This window comes from Bacillus rossius (genome assembly GCF_032445375.1).
Source record: "Bacillus rossius redtenbacheri isolate Brsri chromosome 4 unlocalized genomic scaffold, Brsri_v3 Brsri_v3_scf4_2, whole genome shotgun sequence".
In the NCBI taxonomy this organism is placed as follows: Eukaryota; Metazoa; Arthropoda; class Insecta; order Phasmatodea; family Bacillidae; genus Bacillus; species Bacillus rossius.
In genome coordinates, this window is record NW_026962011.1 from 51076313 (window position 1) to 51097596 (window position 21284).

General features: G+C 43.6%; 1 protein-coding gene across 1 annotated transcript in view; it reads right to left on the minus strand.

Annotated features, from left to right (window-relative positions):
* Positions 1–21284, minus strand: part of LOC134542325 (sodium-dependent transporter bedraggled) — a 152026-nt gene that overhangs the window by 64123 nt on the left and 66619 nt on the right. The window contains exons 2-3 of the mRNA XM_063386474.1: positions 6618–7042; positions 717–922 (exon numbers count right to left, since the gene is read on the minus strand). Coding sequence (XP_063242544.1) covers positions 717–922; positions 6618–6971 — 560 coding nt within the window. The 5' untranslated portion in view covers positions 6972–7042. The remainder of the gene's footprint in view (positions 1–716; positions 923–6617; positions 7043–21284) is intronic.

Consider the following 21284-nt stretch of genomic DNA (forward strand, 5'->3'; position numbering starts at 1 on the left):
AGCTAGAATCGTGTGCAGCAGAAACTTGTAGCGCACCTAGTGTTTCAGCTTGTAGCCTACACAATACAGAAACCAGTAAGCATTCTAGTAAGCAAACTATTGGAAAATATTATACCGTGTGCGGTGGGCTTTAGGCATGTTCTATAATGACACGGGACCCGCAAGATATTTACGTTTCACCATCCGTCTGTCGCTTATAAAATGCACGGAACCGTAACAAATTTCATTCAAACAAAAATTGTAATCTGAGAACAAATAAAAACCGTTGGAATTTACATATTTAATAACAATAAACCACAAAGTAAAAATATAACACTAGAAAATTGAATTAAAATAATTTTTTGTGTATATAATCTGAGGTGTATTACTTAATATTTGTGTAGAATTCATAAATAAATTTTCGAAAATTGGTTTCCCCTCAATCCTAAAAACTTGAGTTTTTCAAGGTTTCGGGAAATCCAATATTTTTTTCTTGTTTTATGAATGATATACAAAAAAATTAAGTAATTCATTTAAAAAGGGTGCATAAAAGCGATTGACTGAATAATGTATACGATTCGATTACATGCTGTTAGTTCGTGCTAGGGTCGAAATATAAAAAAACTGGCCTTCTAAGCATACGTATTTAAACATTTAACGATGATGATATTGTGCAAAAGGATGGAGTGACGGAAGCAGAATGGGGGATTGAGAGAGAGAGTGCACAGCGGCAGTACCTGGAGCCGGAGGAGCGGCGCCGCGACGCCCAGGACAGGCGGTGCGCCAGGCGGCGCAGGGCGGCCCCCCCGGCCAGGCTGCTCCTGAGGCCGCCGCGGGCCAGGGGCGCCGGCACGGAGGAGGGGCGGTCCCCCAGCGAGGCGCGGCCCGCCTGCCCCCGCACCAGCTCCAGCTCCGCCGAGCGCGGCCTGCCCTCCGCAGAGCTCTGCGCAGTCACCACCCTAGACCTGCTGTAACTCAGGTACACGTCACACACTCCCACACTGCTTACAAACATCATCACTAGGGACCTGCAAAATTCGCAGTTTTGATGGCCTTCAGGATAGACTGCACATTCCCCTGTACACTCGGGCAAATAACGCAAGTTCATTGGCTGCCTACTTGTAAGTCGTCTCAGCTGGTTTGTCTGTGATTCGATCCTTTCTTTGGTTGAGGGGGTTTATAACTAGAGACCGGAAAAATTCGCGGATTCATTCGGCGATAGGCTAGAATTCAAATACATATACCTTTTAGTTGATTTTGCTATTGGCTTACTGTTCATCTGGACGAATCTCAACCAATTATAAACCTCCAGCCAAAGAAGGATCGAATCACAGACAAACCAGCTGAGACGACTTACAAGTCAGCAGCCAATGAACTTGCGTTATTTGCCCGAGTGTACAGGGGAATGTGCAGTCTATCCTGAAGGCCGTCGAAACCGCGAATTTTTCCGGTCCCTATTTATAACTGGTTGAGATTCGTCCAGATGAACAGTAAGCCAATAGCAAAATTATCTAAGAAGTATATGTGTTTGAATTCTAGCCTATCATCGAATGAATCCGCGAATTTTGCAGGTCTCTAATCATAACTTAGAACTATCACACCACTGTTACAACTTACAAACACGTAACTTTTAAACACATAACGCCGAACCCCACAACTTAGAAATGTCATAACTGAGACCATTCTCTCTTGTGTGTTTCAAAGTTACGACGGCGACCCTGTCACATGCCAGCCGAAACCGGCCATCACACACACTCCCAGACATCTTCCATCGCGAGCCTCGACACGTCCCGGTTGTGCACCAACGCATAAACTACACAAATAATTAGTATTTATGAATACGCTCTCCGCTGACCGACTCTCTAACGCTGTATTTCTGTTTTCATGCGCTTACAGTAGTAAAATTTTTCGTTCCTAGCATTGTTGCCGAGTACGTGGCGCAAAGATAACGAGCACAGCGTCGTATTTTGACGAGGCCGATAGTTTCGTCTTTTTTCAGATAAAAACTGTAGCGAGCCGTGGCTGAGTTTGCCACGTTATGGCCTCGTATATATTTTAAATGTAAATTTTTGGCCTCCACTTGCAAAACACGAATCTACCAACTGCTGTTGTGTCAATTTTCCAGCGCTAAATATAGGATTAAATTGGTCGCGAATAGATGTTAAGGCACACTTGAATTTATTTATTTTATTGTATTTATTTATTTATTTGTATTTGTGACATGCCCACCGACAGCTAAAACACTTTTATGGTGGGCACGACACTTTTATGGTGTAAAGAATTTAATGTGTGTCTGTTATATTCATCATTTTTTGAACGGGCGCATAAGGCGCCTTACAACCAACTGGTAACATTATATGGACATATTTGTGGTGCATCGCACGCGCTGACCGCTCAAGGGAACATGCGCGCGCTGGTCACAGCTCAAGAGGGGAAGCCTTCTTTTCACAGACGAGAGAGCCAAACTCCCGATCGATCTTCGGTTTTTTTTTTTTTTTTCGTTCATTGCAAATATTTTTTAATGTAGCTATACTTACCTAATATAACCAACCATCCACAATGTTTTAAAGTATTTATAATGTAGTCTAACCTATCCTAATCGACAGCAAAATGTAATGCCACGCCGGCTTATACAATGAGATAGAACGGAACTTGGGGTAACTTGGGGTGTGTCTCTCTCGTCTGTGGAGTGAAGGCTTCCCGCTCGAGAGCATGACCTGCGGCCAATCAGGGCCCGGCAGCTGCGCCGAGCAGGCGACCACGTGCCTGATCGGCGCACAAGTCGCCTCAACCGTGCCACGTACAACCACCACGTTTACCTTCGTTGCATTGACTGCCCGTATATTGTTACGTCATTTCCACCTCACAAAAAAATAAAAAAGGGGAGGGGGGTCAGTGACGGATACAAGAGGGGGAACCTGGGGAAAGTTCCCCCCCCCCCCCCCCCGCGAAAAACCAGTTGTCTGCTACATTAATATTGCCGACAAAAATGATTGTTTCTGAAACCAATAAATTATATTTTAATATAATTAATGAATTTCTTGTAGAATCATAAAATCTGGTGGTTGGATGTTATGTGTAGTGTGAGTAGATTAAATACAAATTTAGTAATTTTAAAACATTTTTTCTCTGGCTACTCTGAAATCCTAGAGTGCCCCCTCCGAGGCGAACATCTGGATCCGCCACTGAGGGGGGGGTGTTTGTCTGTAAAGTCGGTTTACCGACGATAATTTTGCGTGATAACGTCATAAGAAAACATTGATGAAAAATTTGCAAAGTTTTTAATTTTCAAATTTTTTTTACCGGTTTTTGCAAATTTAATATTGAAATAATTTGTTTAAATATAATCACGAACAACTTAGTTAAAAGGCCAACCTTTAACTTGTTTGATATTATGGAAGATTTTCTCGCACGGTGGTTGGCCGGTTCTTGCACGCTCGGCTCAGGCGGAACGTGACAATTTTTTCGTGCGTGCAGCCGGCGTTCATCGATTTATAAGACGTTATCACGTCAAAAATATTAAACTGTGAAATTAAATTCCACATTTTTCCTGAAAAAATACAAAACTGTTCACGTAGCCTGATTTTCAGACATTTGAAGCAGTTTTAACAGCTTTCCAGTAAAATCCCACTAATTTGCATTAGTTTAACGGTCTCACAATGACAGCGTAAACGGTAATAACTAGTGCCTACAATGTTCACCTACACTTCAAATAACAGTAGCTAGTTAAGAAAAAGAGAGAGATTAATTTAATTCTCGCAAGACGAACGGGCAAGGTCGCTCTCTCCTCAGCCAGACGTGACTGCGCTCCGCCGCGCAACGCAACCGCTCGTTCCGTGTCGCGTCTTGCGTCTGACTGCCACCCCCCCCCCCCCCCCCCGCCCCCCGCAAGGCCACCGCCCTCGGGGAAGCCTAAGATGCACATCAAGTTCTGCCATTCCCGAACACACCCGAACAGTTCACCTTCGGCCAACCTCGGGTTTATTTATATATATATATTTATATTTCTCTGTTTATTTTAATGTAGCTATACTAACCTAACTAACCGTCCATAGTGTTTTAAAGTGTTTTAATGTAGCTGACCTAACCGACCACTTTTTAATATTTGAATTCATTTTTCCTGCGCAAAAATAAAACAAATCCCGAAGTTGGCCGAAGGTGAATTGTTCGGGTGTAATCGGGAATGGCAGAACTTTACGTGCATCTTGGGTCTCCCCCGCCCCCGTGAACACCGAGGGAGCGACGTCGCAGAAGAGAACCCACGTGGCGGATGGTTCGCTGCAGGCGCGCTCCCGTCGTGTTTACTGCCTGCACGAACCTGCCCTCGGCGTCTGACCGGCCACTGCAACGCCAGCCAGGTTTTGGGAAGCCTTCATTCAACAGACGAGAGAGCCACACCCGAAATTCCCCCAAGTTTACATGATTTCACAGTATCTTTAATGTAGCTATCCTAACCTAATTGACCATTAGTATAATTTCATCAACACCGCCATATTTATTTACAATGAACGAAAAAAAAACCGAAGATGCACGATCGGGCGTTTGGCTCTCTCGTCTGTGAAAAGAAGGCTTCCCGCCAGGTTACTGGCTGGCAGCCCGGCGGGAAACGACAAAATGTCGCCCCCTGAAACAACCAGCGCCATCACAGTAATGTCCAAGCTCCCGCCCCCTTGCTTAGTAGTTTATTTCTACTCTGTCCAACTCTTCTTCCGGAACCATCCTTCTGTTTCCTGTAACCAACCTGCTTGTCAATAATGCATGAAATTTTTGCATCCCGCACGTAAGAGATCCTGTGTCTATGCAGGTTTTTACCTGGGCCCAACTTATTTAGTGTTTAGTCTAGAATAGTCAGTGAGGGGAGTTAGTCATGGCGCCAATTGCTGCCATGGCTGGCCAATCCCCCTCCTAGCACATGATGCATGCTTCCTCTCCCGCATGGCTTAAACCCTGCATGATTAGAGCGCATAGGCTTCGGCCTGAGACGCACTTAGAGTCTCTTCCTAACCCGGACCCCTCCCAAACACACTTAGTTTTTAGTTAGGTTAGGAAAAAAAATTGCCAGGTTACGACTGGCACGTATTAGGTACGCCGCCTGATTGGAGACTTGCGTTATGCAAGACTGCTGATCACGCCTGATTGGAGACTTGCGTTCTGCAAGACTGCTGATCAGTTCGGCCGTTCATGTGGCGTATGCGACTAGAGTTGGTGATGCAGTTTGTGTCAAAGTATGATTCGTTTCAATTTTTATACTTTTGAACAGTTAGTAACAGTGGTACCTATTTCCCAAAATGTCATTTGTAAAGCATCACGTGATGTTCATTTACGAACGATGACACCGCGGTTTGTTTACAAACACTTTTGGTAATATGTACTGTTGAGAACTTTAAAGTTTTAGACAAGTTATACGACAACATTGAAAACATTAAAACTACTTCTGATAGCAATTTTCTGTCCTAGAGTGCTTGGCTTCAAGGCATCTACATCATATCCAAGCGTACATACACTCCAAGACGACATGCATTCTGTAAGAACAGGTGGTTTAACATTTTAAACATGGTGAGCGAATGTGACACAGTGAAAACCGCTACAGCGATACTCAATTCAGTTCTTGAAACAACTCCAGGCAAATGCTGAAACGGTTCCTTACAATATTGCTGAATTACCTGCCCTTTGATTGCTATTGTATCTAGTGACATCTCTGTGAACGAGATTAAAAATCCAAATTAAAATAAATAATACAAAATTAATAAACTAATCTTAAACTTTTCAAAGAATAAATAAGTTCCGGTGACATCAGACGGTTACTAGACAAAGATCAATACACCGAGTGTCGTTTAAGTATCCTTGTAAATGACGTTATTGAATCCTACCTTCGAAGCCCCTAATCTGCCAGCGTAACTCGGCAACATCACGTCCCCTGCACCCCGCAGCTGCTCACCCACGCCCACTGCCCAGCGCGTTTTGTAGTAGGATCGGACCGTCTCACCCTTGCTCCGATCGTTTGACTGCATATTGAACTAAACTATTACTACTTACATAAGTACAGTATCCGGTCCTCGTTCATCCGGATCTCCTGATAATCCGGTTCAGATTTGTAGTCATTTTATTTCATGTCCACATAAAAAAATTAGCATTGTTTGTACATCTATGCAAAACAAAGACGGTTAGTACACGCCGCAGTGGCGTAGCCAGGATTTGTGTATGGGGGGTGTTAAGAAGAATTCCCCCCCCCCCCCCCTGCCTTTCCGTACTAAAGCAGGGGATGTGGGGGGGTCTTCCCGCAGGAAAATTTGGATTTTAAGGTGTAAAATAGTGCTATTTTAGCAGTTTCCGGTACTTAAATTTAAGTATTGTAATGGTAATTTTTTTTTTATTAATTTTAATATGAAATTTGTTTGAGTGATGAATAAGAAATTAATTAAAGATTCGGTGCTAAGAAGGGGGGGGGGGTTGAACCCCTAACACCTCCCCCCCCCCCCCGGCTACGCCCCTGCGGTGCTTCATTCAAACATCATATTGCGTGTTTGTAACAGATTAAAGTTGACAAATTATAATTACGTGAGTGGAATAAAATAATAGATTATAAAGGAACAATTGTCGGCTACCTAACTTCACGTACAAGTTGTCTTGCAGCTCACCTGGTGGGGCTCGGCGCGCCAGGGCAGGTGGTCGCAGCGCGGGTCCGTCATGTCCAGCCCCGCGGCGCCGTCGAAGCCCGGGTTGTCGCGGCAGCCCGGGTCCTCCGCGGCCAGAGACCCGGCCAGCGCGCCCGCCAGCTCCGCCAGCCTCCGCCGCACCTCCTCGTCTCCGCCGTCATGGACCAGCTGCGCGGGGCCGGCCTCGTCGTCGGCGAACAGCCAGCCGGCCGTGAGCGCGTCCTCCGGGTCCTCACAGGCGCACGGCGTGGTCTGCGCGCCGGCCGTGAAGGAGCAGCGGCTCCTGCGCGGCTCGGCCAGCGAGACTGCGCGCTGGAAGCTGCGCGGCGGCTCCATCAGCCCCTGCTGCTCGGGGGCGGGCCCCGCCTCCAGCCGCCGGCAGCCGCCCTCATCCGCCACCCGGCCTCCTGCGACACCTCCGCGCGTCTCACTCCACTCCTCGTCTCGTCACGTCTTTACGACGCACGGTTGTGCACAGAGGTCACGTTCTTTAAATGATTCATGCAATGGGCAATATTGTTAAGGTTAAAACCAAAGAATCCCAAATAATGTAAGAAACATGCGCCAAAAAGCCACAATATATCACACTTTATATTTGTTCGACAAGTTTACATTAGACCGTTGGAGACACGAAGAACATAGCCAAGGATATTACAAAATCACATCTTCCACATTAGGAATTCGAACTTAACAATGAAAACATTTCAGCTACTTAATACAGCTGTACTTCACAAAACATTTCAATTCAACAAAAACGGGGCAAATTGTTTTGCATAAATAAGATCATTAAATATGTACTGAATACTTCAATATTCATCTCATAAGCCATCCATCAGTTTTCGCAAGCAAAGTTTCATATTTGTAACGCTTGAAGAATGATTATTAGACAATGATGAATTCAGTACATGAATAAATGTAGGCCATTATATTGACTTGTATGACGTGGTTACCCAATTTCACTTCCGTCGCATCGTACATCTACCCAAACATCACGTAATCCATTGTTCCAGGTTCTTTCGGAAGTTGAACAAAACACTTGGGAGTTGATACTGTTATCCAGCCAGACTAATTTCTTAAGGCGTGTGTTCCGGGTCAAGGTCAAGGTGTTCGTCCTGACGTGGACCGACTCACGACTTGCGGCAGAAGAATAGAACTCATTTAAGCGATATCGCCCACATCTGGAACAAGGTCAGGCCTCGACAGTCGTGAGGCACGGTCTCCCGACAGATAAATGTCAAGGCACGCCTGGCCAGTTTCCCTCATCAGACACCAAGGGTTCCGGGCAAGGAGGTGGCAGACAGTTGCCTCCGTACAAGGATGTTGCACAAGGAGATTGCAAACAGGAACCTAGTTTCCATGCAAGCAGGTTGCAAAAAGCAATACCATGAGTTTCGCAACCTCACCAGAACCGTGCAAGGAGGAAGTTCCGTACAAGGGGGTTGCAAAAAGAAACCTAGGTTCCATGCAAGGAGATTGCAAACAGCACGTCAAATCCATAACACGTCTTCAAAACCACACCCCGCGTCAAATCCACAACACGTCTTCGTTCAACAATCACACAACATATTGTTCGTTTTTTTATTTTCACCTTAATACACGACTTTCGTGTCTCGTACAAATGCATGTCGGTGGAAAACGTTTCCGTATTTCCTTTGTTGTGTTATGCGTAAGAAATAGGTTTATGGTAGGCCGGACACCGATAATGATTCATCCGTGCCAGTGTTTCTTGCATGTGACTCGCGTGGTTTGAAGCGAGTCTTCGCACTGCTGGCGTCCACCGGTGTTCGGCGAGGGGAAGCCTTCGTTTCACAGACGAGAGAGCCACAACCGAAGTTCCCCCAAGTTCATGCTCGCTTTTTTCCCCCCCGTTCTATCTCATTGTTTAAACCGGTGTGGCAATAAATTTTGCTGTCGATTAGGATAGGTTAGCTACATTATAAATACTTTAAAACATTGTGGATGGTTGGTTATATTAGGTAAGTATAGCTACATTAAAAATACTGTAAAATCATTTTATGGTTGCTTAGCAAATAACTTTTTAATATGTAGCTATCCAGGGCTAGGAAACCGTTTACATGATTTCACCGTGTCTTTAATGTAGCTATCCTAACCAAATCAACCGTCCACAATGTTTTAAAGTATTTATAATGTAGCTAACCTAACCTTTTACAATGAACAAAATAAAAAAAAACCGAAGATGCACGATCGGGCGTTTGGCTCTCTGGTGTGTGGAAAGAAGGCTTCCTTTCGACGAGGGGAGCTCGAGGCAAGATGGCAGCCGCCAGCCACCGGAAGTTGACAGGGTTGACACCGCGCGCCACGTGTTCCCGTGGCGGGTCTGCAGTTCCCCCCCCCCCCCCCCAGTCCGGCAGCCGGCGACAGAGTTGCCCAAGCGTCACAGCAGTCGCATGCACCCAGACCCTACCCATGTCTGTCCTGTACGCATACGGCGTGCACAGCTCCATAAACAACCACGCCCAACACACCCGAGTGCTGTCTGTTTATGAAGAAAGAAAAAGCTTTTAGGAATACGCTGAAGGCGGATGCGTAGTTTGTTTTTCCCTATTTTTTTTTTTAAACGGCATTTTTAAAAGAGTGAAAATAGCTAAAAACGCGTGTTTTCAGGGTACGTTTTAGGCTTGAAACCACCAGTACAGATTCTTGAAACCACTCGCGGGACTTGCATTATACCTTTATCTTCATTTCTCCGCCATGTAATGTTACGGTCACCCCTCAAATCTCATAGTTGCCTGCACGCCAGTCAACAGCCTTGCTCTTAGAGGCGACACCGCGCTAGAAGCTCCAGCGAGCGTCGCCCTTATCATCCCGCCTCACTAACACACATACACCTCTGACTAGGCGGCGCCCTTTAATTGGTCAGAACACTCGTCTCTCTCGCTCTAATTAGGGCGTTCCGGGTTCGATTTCCTGATTTATCGCACGTAGCAAACGCCGTGAACTTTTATGCGATCTCGTGGGTTTTTCTCTGGGTGCTCTCAGTTCCCCCCACAAATGCATTTCGTATCTGCAAACATAAATTACCCCCCCCCCCTTTTTTAAACATCCTAGATATCAGCGAAACGCCCATCCCAAATTCATTGATTCAGTCATCATTCGGTGAGTGAGTTTAATAAGACCACGACCTTCATCCCAAAACACCGAGGTACCTTACCTCTCAGGTCCATAACATATTGGTTGAGCTAAATTACAGTTGTAATTGAAAAAATAAAAATACATTTATTGTTGATCCACAATGATTTCGAGAGGATAAGATCCACTGCAAACAATTATTATCAATTTTAGGCATTCCATTTAGTTATGGTTATGTAATAAATCTTAACGAAGAAGGTTTAAAAAATAATAAACTGTATAAATCTGGAATCGGTATAAACTGGTTGAACTTTCAAACCATCGTGAAATTTTACTGGTGGTTCCCCCAAGCCAAAACTGACGAAGAACTATATTTTATCGAAGGGCCAACAAAAAAAGTTAAGTATGCTACAAAATTCTCTTTAGTCATACAATGGGAGTAATTGGTATTGTATTCTTTTATAAATCATAATACGATATTCTACGCACCTTGCTTTTGAAAGGTGTCACAAGAACATTTGATGAGTTAAAACCTGTCCGAAACTTGTTTTGCACTAACTGGCCGAAACTTAAATTGGCTGTTTCTATAAATTAAAATGGCTTATGCTGAAACAGTACACTTGTTTTCATGTTTAACTCAGTTTTGTTAGTTTGTTACAATACGTGTTTCTACACTTGAGGAAAATTTATGAAGACTGGCGCGTGATATTTTCCTAAAACATATACACACTAGCAGTAAAAATCATGGCCAAAAAAAATTTCTCAGCTAAGCACGAATGCGCCTCGTATTTTCTTGTCAAACAAAGCCTGTTCTGACGACCCTGTTGCATTATTTGGGTAAGATAACACGTGTCGGCCGTGGCAGGAAACATGAGTAACGTTAGCAGCACGTGAACTGTCAAAACTAAGGCACTTTACGACAGTGCGCAAGAGCCGCCTTCCTGGGAATAAAACTGATAACGTGTGAAACTTGGGACACGCCTCGACTTCCGGCGCGCGAACAATTCCTCCTCACACGAAGGAAGTGTCTAGCAGTCGCAATGGAACCTTCCACAATTTCTAGTTTTCAACAGAGCCTTAAAGGGCGCACATGGGTACGATACGCAGCGAAGCTGAGGGGGGAGAGAGAGAGAGAGAGAGAGAGAGAGAGAGAGAGAGAGAGAGAGAGATAGAGAGATAGAGAGAGAGAGAGGGGAATCTGCAGCCCAAGGTTTTGCACTTTGAGGTAATCTACACAAGTCATCTCACTAGGCGGTCTAGGTCTATAGCAAGTAATGAGCGGAACATTTGATATATTCAAAATTTTCCTTAAATCGTAGTTTCGACATTATTACGTTTATCATCCCAGTTTCACAGTAACAGTTTCCTCCACAGTCAGGGGTTCCCCCCCCCCCCTGCCACGGCTGGTATCTACACCTATGAGAGCGGTAATATCTAATTTTACACTACAGAATAAACAAGACCACTGTGCTAATTTTTTTTTGCACTTGTGTTTCGTCTTTAGCAAGAAACCACCCCACAATCTGCCCAGAGTGATCGTGGGAAACCACCCCAGTATCTACCCAGAGTGATCATGGGAAAACTAGGGTAATGTCCGAATTGAAGTCCACAGTTGTGTACTTGCGACCTCGCGTAAGTTCACTTGCCCTTGTGTCGTACTTGAAGAATCCGCACGGGTTTAATGTTTGGCCTCTTCAACTGGTATTAGCCAGCCAAACAGGTTTACCTTTTTTCAAGAAATTAATTTTATTGGTATACAATATTTAGCTAAAATATGTAATTTTAAACACTTAATGTTACACACATTTACAGCAATTTACTTTATCAATTTGTCTGTTTCGTAGTTACGATCGGCATGTTTGAATAATAATGTTTTATTTAAATTATTAATACCAGTCAAAAACAATTAAAAAAATTACAAGTCATTATTGAAATTACTTAAATGCTGTACCAAATATACTAACAAACGTTTTGTAAAATTGGGATGTTTCTTTAACTCTAAGCACATCGGAAGTAAGCCACACAGATTCTTATGCTTGCATACTTCACTTTCAGTTCAGATAGCCCTTGTGATGTCACGTTCAGGCACAACCACGTATAATTCAGTCGTATTTGGGCACGGCCTCGTAAATCGAGTTCAGGATGACAGAATTCTCTGGAATGCATCACCGACGAGCGTTATTATTATCGGGACAAGTACACGCCAAGGATAAAAACTACCCAACTGACTTGGGAGGAAATTTGAGTAGATGTACAACATGAAGATACTATCTTTAAAAGATTTGTGCAATAGGAGTGCATGACTTGATGTAAGCTTTTGGACATACGCCATTGCTAAGCACTTTTTCTGTAGAAGAAACCTAAAAATACCCAAAAGACAAAAACACAAATTAAGCAAACAATTGCTGTTGTCAACAGGATATAAACACCAAATAATATTCCATAACAGGAATAAGGTCAACAAACAAAGAAAAACAAAGAAAAATGGACTAAGAACGAAAAAACCACCACAAATGATGACAGTACAAAAAATATTGAAGCCCAGAAATTCAGCACAACAGTTGTAACGAGACAAAAAAACACGACAAAACGAAAAGACGAAACAAACACAATAGTTTTCCAAAACAGAAGAGAACGGAAAAAAAAAACGAAAGAAAAAAACACAAATGATGAAAGCTCAAAATTATTGAACCCAAAAAAATTAATTGCGTTTGTTTCGTCTTTTCGCTTTGTCGTGTTTATGTCTCGTTTCAATTGTTGTGCTGAATTTTTTTGGGTTCAATATTTTTTGTGCTGTCATCATTTGTGGTGGTTTTTTCGTTCTCTTAGTCCATTTTTCTTTGTTTTTCTTTGTTTGTTGACCATATTCCTGTTATGGAATATTATGTTGTGTTTATATCCTGTTGACAAAAGCAATTGTTTGCTTAATTTGTGTTTTTGTCTTACTAATAATTTTCTTCTGTACACAATCCCAGGTCCGGAAGTGTGGGGGGGGGGGGGGGGGGGGGGCGTCCCACGAGCGCCATGCGCTGCGTCGTAACTGAGTCACGTCACGTGGGCGGTGAACTTCAAACAGGACGTGATATCCGTTTATGCTTGTTTACACGACTACAATCGCACAGTTTGTGCGCGATGCAAGCCGTGCCCTGGCTGGGACAGCGCCGCCCCGCCCAAACACCGAAGATTACACACTGCACGCATGCAGTTCACATCACGACATCGGCATCCCCTCAGACCCTGAGAGGCCTTGGGGCATTCATCACCAGTTTCCCATACTGTCCCTATCACGATATCTGACCAGAGTCACTAACTAATTCTTAGCTTATGGTTTGAGACCACGTCCGCTTAATGGTTGGAGGAATGCTATAGTTTCGGCGTGCCATCTTCAAGGCAGTTGTTAATCGCCGCTGAAGATGGCTGCAAATGGAAATGCCGAAACGTCGGACAATCCCTCGTTATTTACGTATCTACTAACGCTTACAATGTACGTCTCGCAACACACAGTGACAATAACGGGTAAGAAACCATTTGCGAGCGCCGTGCAACCGCATATTCAAAACGAATCTCTCCCACCTGACTCCCGCTAACCTAGGCCAATTTTCACGCGGCGGGAAGAAACACTGCTAGCCGGGAATTGCTCTGCTTCCGGTCCGGGCCGGACATGAACCAACGCACCTCTGTGGAGTTCCGGTTGAGAAAACAGCCTGCATTTCCTCTCCCTGCAGCGATGCGCTGGTGCGATACGAGCTGCCTGAAAGGATGTCGAAAACACCTCGTCTCTGAGGTGGACGTACTGGAAAATATTATGCATCGCGGAAAAAAAAAAGCAAAACAGCTGTAGGATTTTAAGGTGTAAGGCGTCACGAAACATTGGTTGTACGAAACGGCTAAGACACTTGAGAACCAGGAAAGTACGCAGAATTTCATTTCATGGAGTGTATGGTGTGATGTCTCTCATCCCCCCTTCTCTCGTACGCCACTGTTGAGGAACAAGGAGACACATGGGTGATTCTGCACGTGTGTAAACGAGCTCACACCTTCAGCGTGACAAGATATGGTTGAAAACCCTTTCGCTCATGTGCGAACTCTTTTCATTCAGTTTATCTTTGGCGCGATATAAACAAAGCCTACTAAATATTGTGATTTTTAATTAAATGAAAAGTGAGAGTAGGTTATGATTATTGTGAAAAATATAGTAGGTACTTTCTTGAAGAGAATATTATCTATATTTGTAAAAATATGAAAAAAAAAAAAAAAAAACACCTGAAATAAGGGCTTTAAATGTTTACATGATTTCACAGTATCTTTAATGTAGCTATCCTAACCAAATCAACCACCCACAATGTTTTAAAGTATTAATAATGTAGCTAACCTAACCTAATTGACCAAAAGTTTTCCCTAAAACTATGGCGTCTTTTCGGTTGCTAAGGTGGTCCACAGTGCCTGCCTCGACGCAGTTCTAGTCGGCGGTCACAGATGGCGCTGGCGCGTGCAGTTTGTCCTTCATGGCGCGCAACTCTGCGCCACTCCACCCCAGCTTCCAGCGCGCGGGCAACGACCTCGCCGCTCTACGCTGTTCGCAGGAGCGCAAGGGCGCAGCGCGCAACGCAAGGAAACTACGGTAGTTTTCAAAACACGCGAGTCGCAGGACCTCACCAAACCTACAATTCAAAACTGTCAAACTATAGAAAAAAATTCTTCGTCGTGGTTTCTTTTCATAATTTTTTTTCCTCCACAAAAACGGGTGAAATCATTTATTACTTGGTTTAAAAGCGTTTTTTTTTTTTTTTGCTTTCTCTGTGCGATAGTTTAATAAATGAATGTGATAAAAATGCATTCGTATTCAGCAGGAACATACGCAGAACTTAATTTATTGATAAGTTGAAGGAAGGGGGGGAAATGATACTTTTTTTTAGGATTGTGGGGAAGGGGTTGGTAAGAATGATAGATTTTTTTTTTTTAGTATTTGGAGGAGGGGGAACATCATTCACGCCCCCATCCCCTCTCCCACCTTGCTGATGACCGGCCCGACATACCACCAGGCTCCGCACCTTTCTTTGTTCACATCTCGTACTGTCTTCCACTATGAGCCCGCGCCTAGAACTGCCAGCAGATCCAAATATAACCATAAAGGCCCCCCTTACACGATCAGTCCAGCTCCCAGTTGGGACTGCTCATTCCGAACTGACAGTCTGGATTGAATTGAGGCCCTCTGCACACGCCATCAGTCTCAGCCTCCCGCACAAGCGAACAGTTCTGTGGTTGCTTGCTGCTATTGGATATATAGTTTCATCGCAGAATATGGAGTTGCAGTTGCACTTTTAGTTACAAAGAATAAATAAAGAAACAAATAGCAAAGCAACCAAAGAGTATATAAACAAAGATATCAGCTGATGGACTGATGGACTGACATTTGGACTGGCGAGACGTTGTTCCCGCTGATGGGCAGCCGTCAGTTCCAACTGCCCACACACGACAGTGCCGACTGTTAGAGTCCGAGTGGTCGTGCAGGTATAGACATGTGTGTAGCTGACAAGGGCGATGCGGGTGTAATGCAGGTCCGGACAAGTCACAAGGGAAGCCTTCATTTCACAGACGAGAGAGCCACACCCGAAGTTCCCTGAAGTTCATTCTCGCTTTTTTTACCCGTTCTATCTCATTGCATAAACCGGTGTGGCATTAAATTTTGCGGTCGATTAGGATAGGTTAGCTACATTATAAATACTTTAAAACATTGTGGATGGTTGGTTATATTAGGTAGGTATAGCCACATTAAAAATACTGTAAAATCATTTTATGGATGCTTAGCGAATAACTTTTCAATATGTAGCTATCCAGGGCTAGGAAACAGTTTACATGATTTCACAGTATCTTTAATGTAGCTATCCTAACCAAATCAACCGTCCACAATATTTTAAAGTACATATTTATAATGTAGCTAACCTTAAACTTTTACAATAAATTTAAAAAAAACCGAAGATGCACGATCGGGTGTGTCTCTCTCGTCTGTGAAATGAAGGCCTCCGCGTGTTCTGCTCGCTGGTCGCGGCCGGCGACATGTGCGGGAACAAAAGGCCGGGCAGGAAGTGACGTCAGGGCTGGAGCTGGAGCTGGATCCTGGCTCCAGGTGCTTCCGGCCGCGGCACACGCGGCAACTCCCGTCACGGTCCTCAGCCCTGAACCCCCCCCCCCTCCTCTTTCCTCCTGCTATCAACACTTCCGAGGGGGACGACTCTGCGAGATTCACCTCGCAATCACGGATCTCGCCGCCAGTAAAGGCAAATGCCATCCTCGAGTACTACATTTATAGAGACCGGAAAAATTCGCGAATTCATTTCGCGATAGGCCAAAATACAAATAGTTATACCTCAGTGCTGCCTCTGCTATTGGCTCACAACTCACCTGGATGACGCAAGGCCAATCAGGAACACCCAACCAAAGCTTTATCGAATCACAGGCTGCTACGCTGGAACGTCTCACAAGACAGCAGCCAATGAGTGGGTGACATTCGACCGAGTGTACGTGGAACTATGGAGTTCATCCTACAGGTCATTGAACCCGCGAAATTTTTCCGGTCCCTATAACATTTAGAAATACAGCAAAATCGCCGCGTGATTTTTAATTACTTCAATATTTCTGTAACGAATTGATGTAAGACTGCATAGATTTTACAAACGGAACGCACTCTAGTTCAGAAGTAAGCAGCCCTTACTCCTCCACTCACAAAAAAAAAAATAAAACTGTGAATGTGCCATACCAAATCCATTGTTTGAGGATATTAGTATTTTCCTTCTGAGGGTTTTCAGTTCAATATCAAACCGAATATATATACACTTCTGACGAGAATCTTGTGGAGTGTGTGCTACAAACACTGCTGTATTACATACGCTGCCGTTGTTACATATTGTCCATGCCCTCCACCATCTTCTTGATCCTTCCTGCACAAAAGATTCCGACATAACTGAGAACTCATAGTTTAGAAGTAAGCAGTTTATTTAAATTGTGGGGGCGACTGCCCTAAATTTCTTAGAATTGTTTTTATTGACCCAGTTCTCAGAGAAATTATTCTTTGTTCACCACACAACACGAGATATTTTTCTGTGGCTACTGCTCGTTCCTGGAACAAACTACCCGAATCAATCAGGCTTCAAAATTACCTTCAATGTTTAAGAAAACATTATCGAGGTACCTACTAGACTCCCGTGCTCAGTTTTAGATGTGGGCATCAGTGATTTGTGTGGCTGAATAGGCGTGAATTTGTGTAAATTAGTAATATAAAATTTATTAGTAATTTGATGATAGTTCATGATAGTCTTTTTATAGTTTTATAAATTGTTATATCACAAAACATGTTTCACTGTAGTTACAATTAGGTAAATATTTAACCTATTGTTATGAATCTTGTGTGTAATATGGTAAATTTATTTATTTTAAATTATATTTTTAATATCTCATAGGCTAGGTTAAAGAACTTATATTATTTCTTTGTGATTTTTATTTAATTTTTAATACTCGATAGCAATTATTTTTAGTTCAATTTTATTTTATCGGTTATTGTTTTTATTTAGGTAAGTTCTGTTTTATTTTCAATTTGCATGTGCTCTGTTAAAAAAAAAAAAAAAAAAAAACTGTTAACTCGAAGGCACGGTGGAACAAACTCGCCACGTAAAGTTAAGTCAACCAAATAAAAAACAAAAATGAACGTATCGTGCACAAACTCGGCCAGTAAACGACCGAGGAGGGAGCTGAATTGTTGCCCCTTGGAAGGGCAGCCCTTCAGGATTTTTCTGACAGTGGTTAGTTTGTACAGCGACAGGAAGGGCAGTCCATCCAATTTCTGAAAACATGTTTCTTTGGGGCGACTGCAATGCTGCCCCCTTGGAAGGGCAGCCCTTCAGGATTTTTCTGGCAATGGTTTGTTTGTACAGCGACTGGAAGGGCAGCCCATCCAATTTCTGAAAACATGTTTCTTTAAGTGTTTAAATAATCCTGAAAACTGGCCCCTTGGAAGGCCAGCCCATCAGGATTTTTCTGACAGTAGTGTTTTTGAAAGGTTGTCTGAATTGTTGCCCCTTGGATGGGCAACCCTTCAGGATTTTTCTGACAGTGGTTAGTTTAGGTTAGGTTAGGTAAGTTTAGGTTAGGTTTGGTTAGGTTTGGTTAGGTTAGGTTAGGTTATGTTACTTTACAAACTAATCACTGTCAGAAAAATCCTGAAGGGTTGCCCATCCAAGGGGCAGCATTTCAGTCGCCCCCGACCGAGCACGCCTGTGCCACCGGACCGGCCAAGTCATTGCGCCGCGAAGCCCCGCCTGCGGGGGTCCACTCGCTGATTCCGGCAACGCCCTCGCCCCCCTCCCCCGGACCCCCGGGCAAGCAGACTCGGCGCAACGCGAACACACAATGCCCGAGCCGTCAGTCGCACACGCCACCGTCATGGCCAGCAACTATCTGCCAATCAGTGCGTACGAGTCCTATTTAGACACAAAAAAAAATAAGGGTTCAAGTGTTGCATATGCTACACCAGTACCCTAACCGTATTCCCAGTGCACCATAGGTAGGGACTGGTAAAATTCGTGGTTTCGATGACCTCCAGGATAGACTCCACGATCCTCTATGTACTCGGGGAACATTACACCAGCTCATTGGCTACTGACTCGTGACACCTGCTAACTGGGATGCTTATGATTCTATACTTCTTACGTTGAGGGTCATTCATTGGCTCACAGTCCTTCAGGCAAACTGTGTTTCAATCACTGAAGCGGCAATAAGTTACACGCACTTGGGTTCTAGCCTGTCGCGAATTTTTCCGGTCTCTAACGTTAGGACAAGGGTCAGTTCAGTACCTTATTTTTAGGGAACGGATTTCGGTGTCCTATCCGATACCGATCTGTTGCCCAAATTCCGCGCATGCGCAGAGCTCACTAATTCGTTGATCTCGTCCAGACGGTGTACCCGCGTCTTGCGCCATTACCTCGTGTATAGTCATTATGTTTGTGATCATCGCTGGACGCACCAAGCGTCTTGATGTTTATGATAGCGAAACTATCCTGGAATACATTTTGTACACTTAAATGGCCATAACTAGAGACCGGAAAAATTCGCGGATTCATTTTGTGATAGGCTTAAATTCAAACATGTGTATAATTCTGCTGGTTCTGCTATTGGCTCGCGGTTTAACAGGAGCTCTCTGGGCCAATGAGAGACTATCGACCAAAGAAGCGTCGAATCACAAGCTACCCAGTGGAGACGACTCACAATTTAGTAACCAATGATCACGCGTGTTTACTTGAGATGTGCAGAGGATAATGGAGGCTATCCTAGAGGTCATTGAATCCGCGAATTTTTTCGGTCCCTAGCCATAACAAGAAATAATTGCAACTGAAAAAGTACTTAAGGAAATTAGAAAGGTAGTTCTATTTTTGCGCGATGGTGCTGCTATCTCTAGTATTTTTGTTGTAACAATTTTACTGGTGGTTGGGAAACGTCCGCTGGAATGAGATGAAACCTGTGTCTAGCCTCGCGCAGGGCACCGTTTATTAAAACGGTTTCTGATTTGTTTTCTTTCTGGAACTCGGTATGAACACGTTCTGGCATACGGCCAGCGAGTAAGGTTACAGTTGCATCCCACCCAACAAGGCAGTGCTTATTCGCTACCTTGCCCGAACGTCTTATTTTACACGTGTTTAAATTAATATTGAATTATAAGTATTTGTTTCAATTTTTTTAATTTGTTTAAATTTATACTGCACCAACTGTATTTATAATATCACTCCAACTTCTATTATTTTATTTATATCAATTATTTGCATGAAAAATTAAAGTTAGTTTTTTAGTACGCCAATTACTAGGCAGGCTTTTTAACTAATTGTTCGTGATTAAATTTAAACATAATTATTTCAATTAAAATTTGCAAAAAAACTGTAAATGATATTTGAAAATTAAAAAAAAATGTATGCAATTTTTCGTCAATGTTTTGTTACGACGTTATCACGTGAAATTATCGTCCGTAAACCGACTTTACAGACAACCTTTTTTAACTGGGAGGCATTCCATGTCAACCTAAAGCCTTCGGTCACGCGGCCCCGCGCATGCGCGAGGTGCGACGACCCCCGCAGTCGACGACACAGCGAGGCCCTGGGTCGCCGCCCCGGCCGCGCTCGGCTCGAGACGAGCGCCATTACGATCGCCTCGTCAGCGCTGCATCTGAAGCGCGGTGCTCACATTTCGCAACGGAAAAAATAAAAAAAATTTGATTTGGGTGGGGGAATGGAGGGAGGGGGGAAACAGGCATCTGCGGCAGGTCTCTCGAAATAGACCAGCTGACCTTCCCTTCGCCTTCAGCCTTCTCTTCTGCCGATGGCCTCGGTATACAGCCTAGTAGGGGCTGCCTCGGCCGTCGTCACACTCGGCGTTATCTTGCGATGTATCAAAAATGAAATGACTGCAAATGAATACTTTAATTTACCATCATCTAGTTTACATCAATAATATTATGGAATAGTAGGATTAATACGTGGAGGCGATGTGAGGTATTGACGAAAAGGTTTTGGTTTGGTTGGTTTAAAAAAAATGGGGGTGGGGGGACAACAGGATAATTTCTTGCCCCGGGTGGAAACTTGTCTAATTTCAACCATGATAATAGCCACGAAAATTTTATTTTTTCAGTAATATGGCAAATCCTCTTACAACATCGCCTGTTGATCACACGCTCTGTAATGACCATGTGCTCGGACAGTGGCTAGAGGGAGCTGTTGCAGCACTTCCTTTGTCTGGAATGGCGGGCAGTTAGACCACTTGTTTACCCCCCGACGCTGACGAAGGTGCGAAGTGCTCTAAGCGACTCGAACGACCAGCAGTCCTTGAAGCTCAATCCACGACGGAGAGAATATTGCACTCTTCCGCCGCGCAAAAAAAAAAAAAGGCAGCTCTTGTCTTTAAGTGAAAGTGAAAGAGCTGTAAATACCCCCCACCACCAGGGGCCCTTCTCTCCAAACCACCCACAACACTCCAACAAGTTGCGAAACAATGGAAGCCACTGTGTTCCCCTGTTTCAGTGTTTCGCAATAACTGAGTTAGTTCACACTTTTGTTTGGCATTAGCAACCCATCTCGTTCGATTTTTTTTCCCTAACAAACCGCAGTTTTAGTTGTTCCTCAGCAACATTCGTTCCACCCACCATAACGGACTCAGGGATAGGCTTCACATATCGACCTTAAGGCATAGTATACACAATACAAGCATTATTTTACATGAACGACACGCACGTAAAATTTGCATTAGGATATTATGTATACTTCTGTTACGTTTATTAGAAAAATTATTAAAAGGTGTTTTAATTTAAATGTTTGAGAAAATTATGGTTTCATATATATATAAATTTTTGGAAAAAAATTACGTGAGATTATTTAAAATATTTCAAAGTTTACGACAAAAATCATAAAATATATATATATTTTTTACCAAAGCTCCAGTTTCCGCATAATTCGAAAAAAAAAAAAAAAAAAAAAAAACAATTTCTGGTGTTCTTTCCACGAAGCGATGGAAATAGAAAAACTT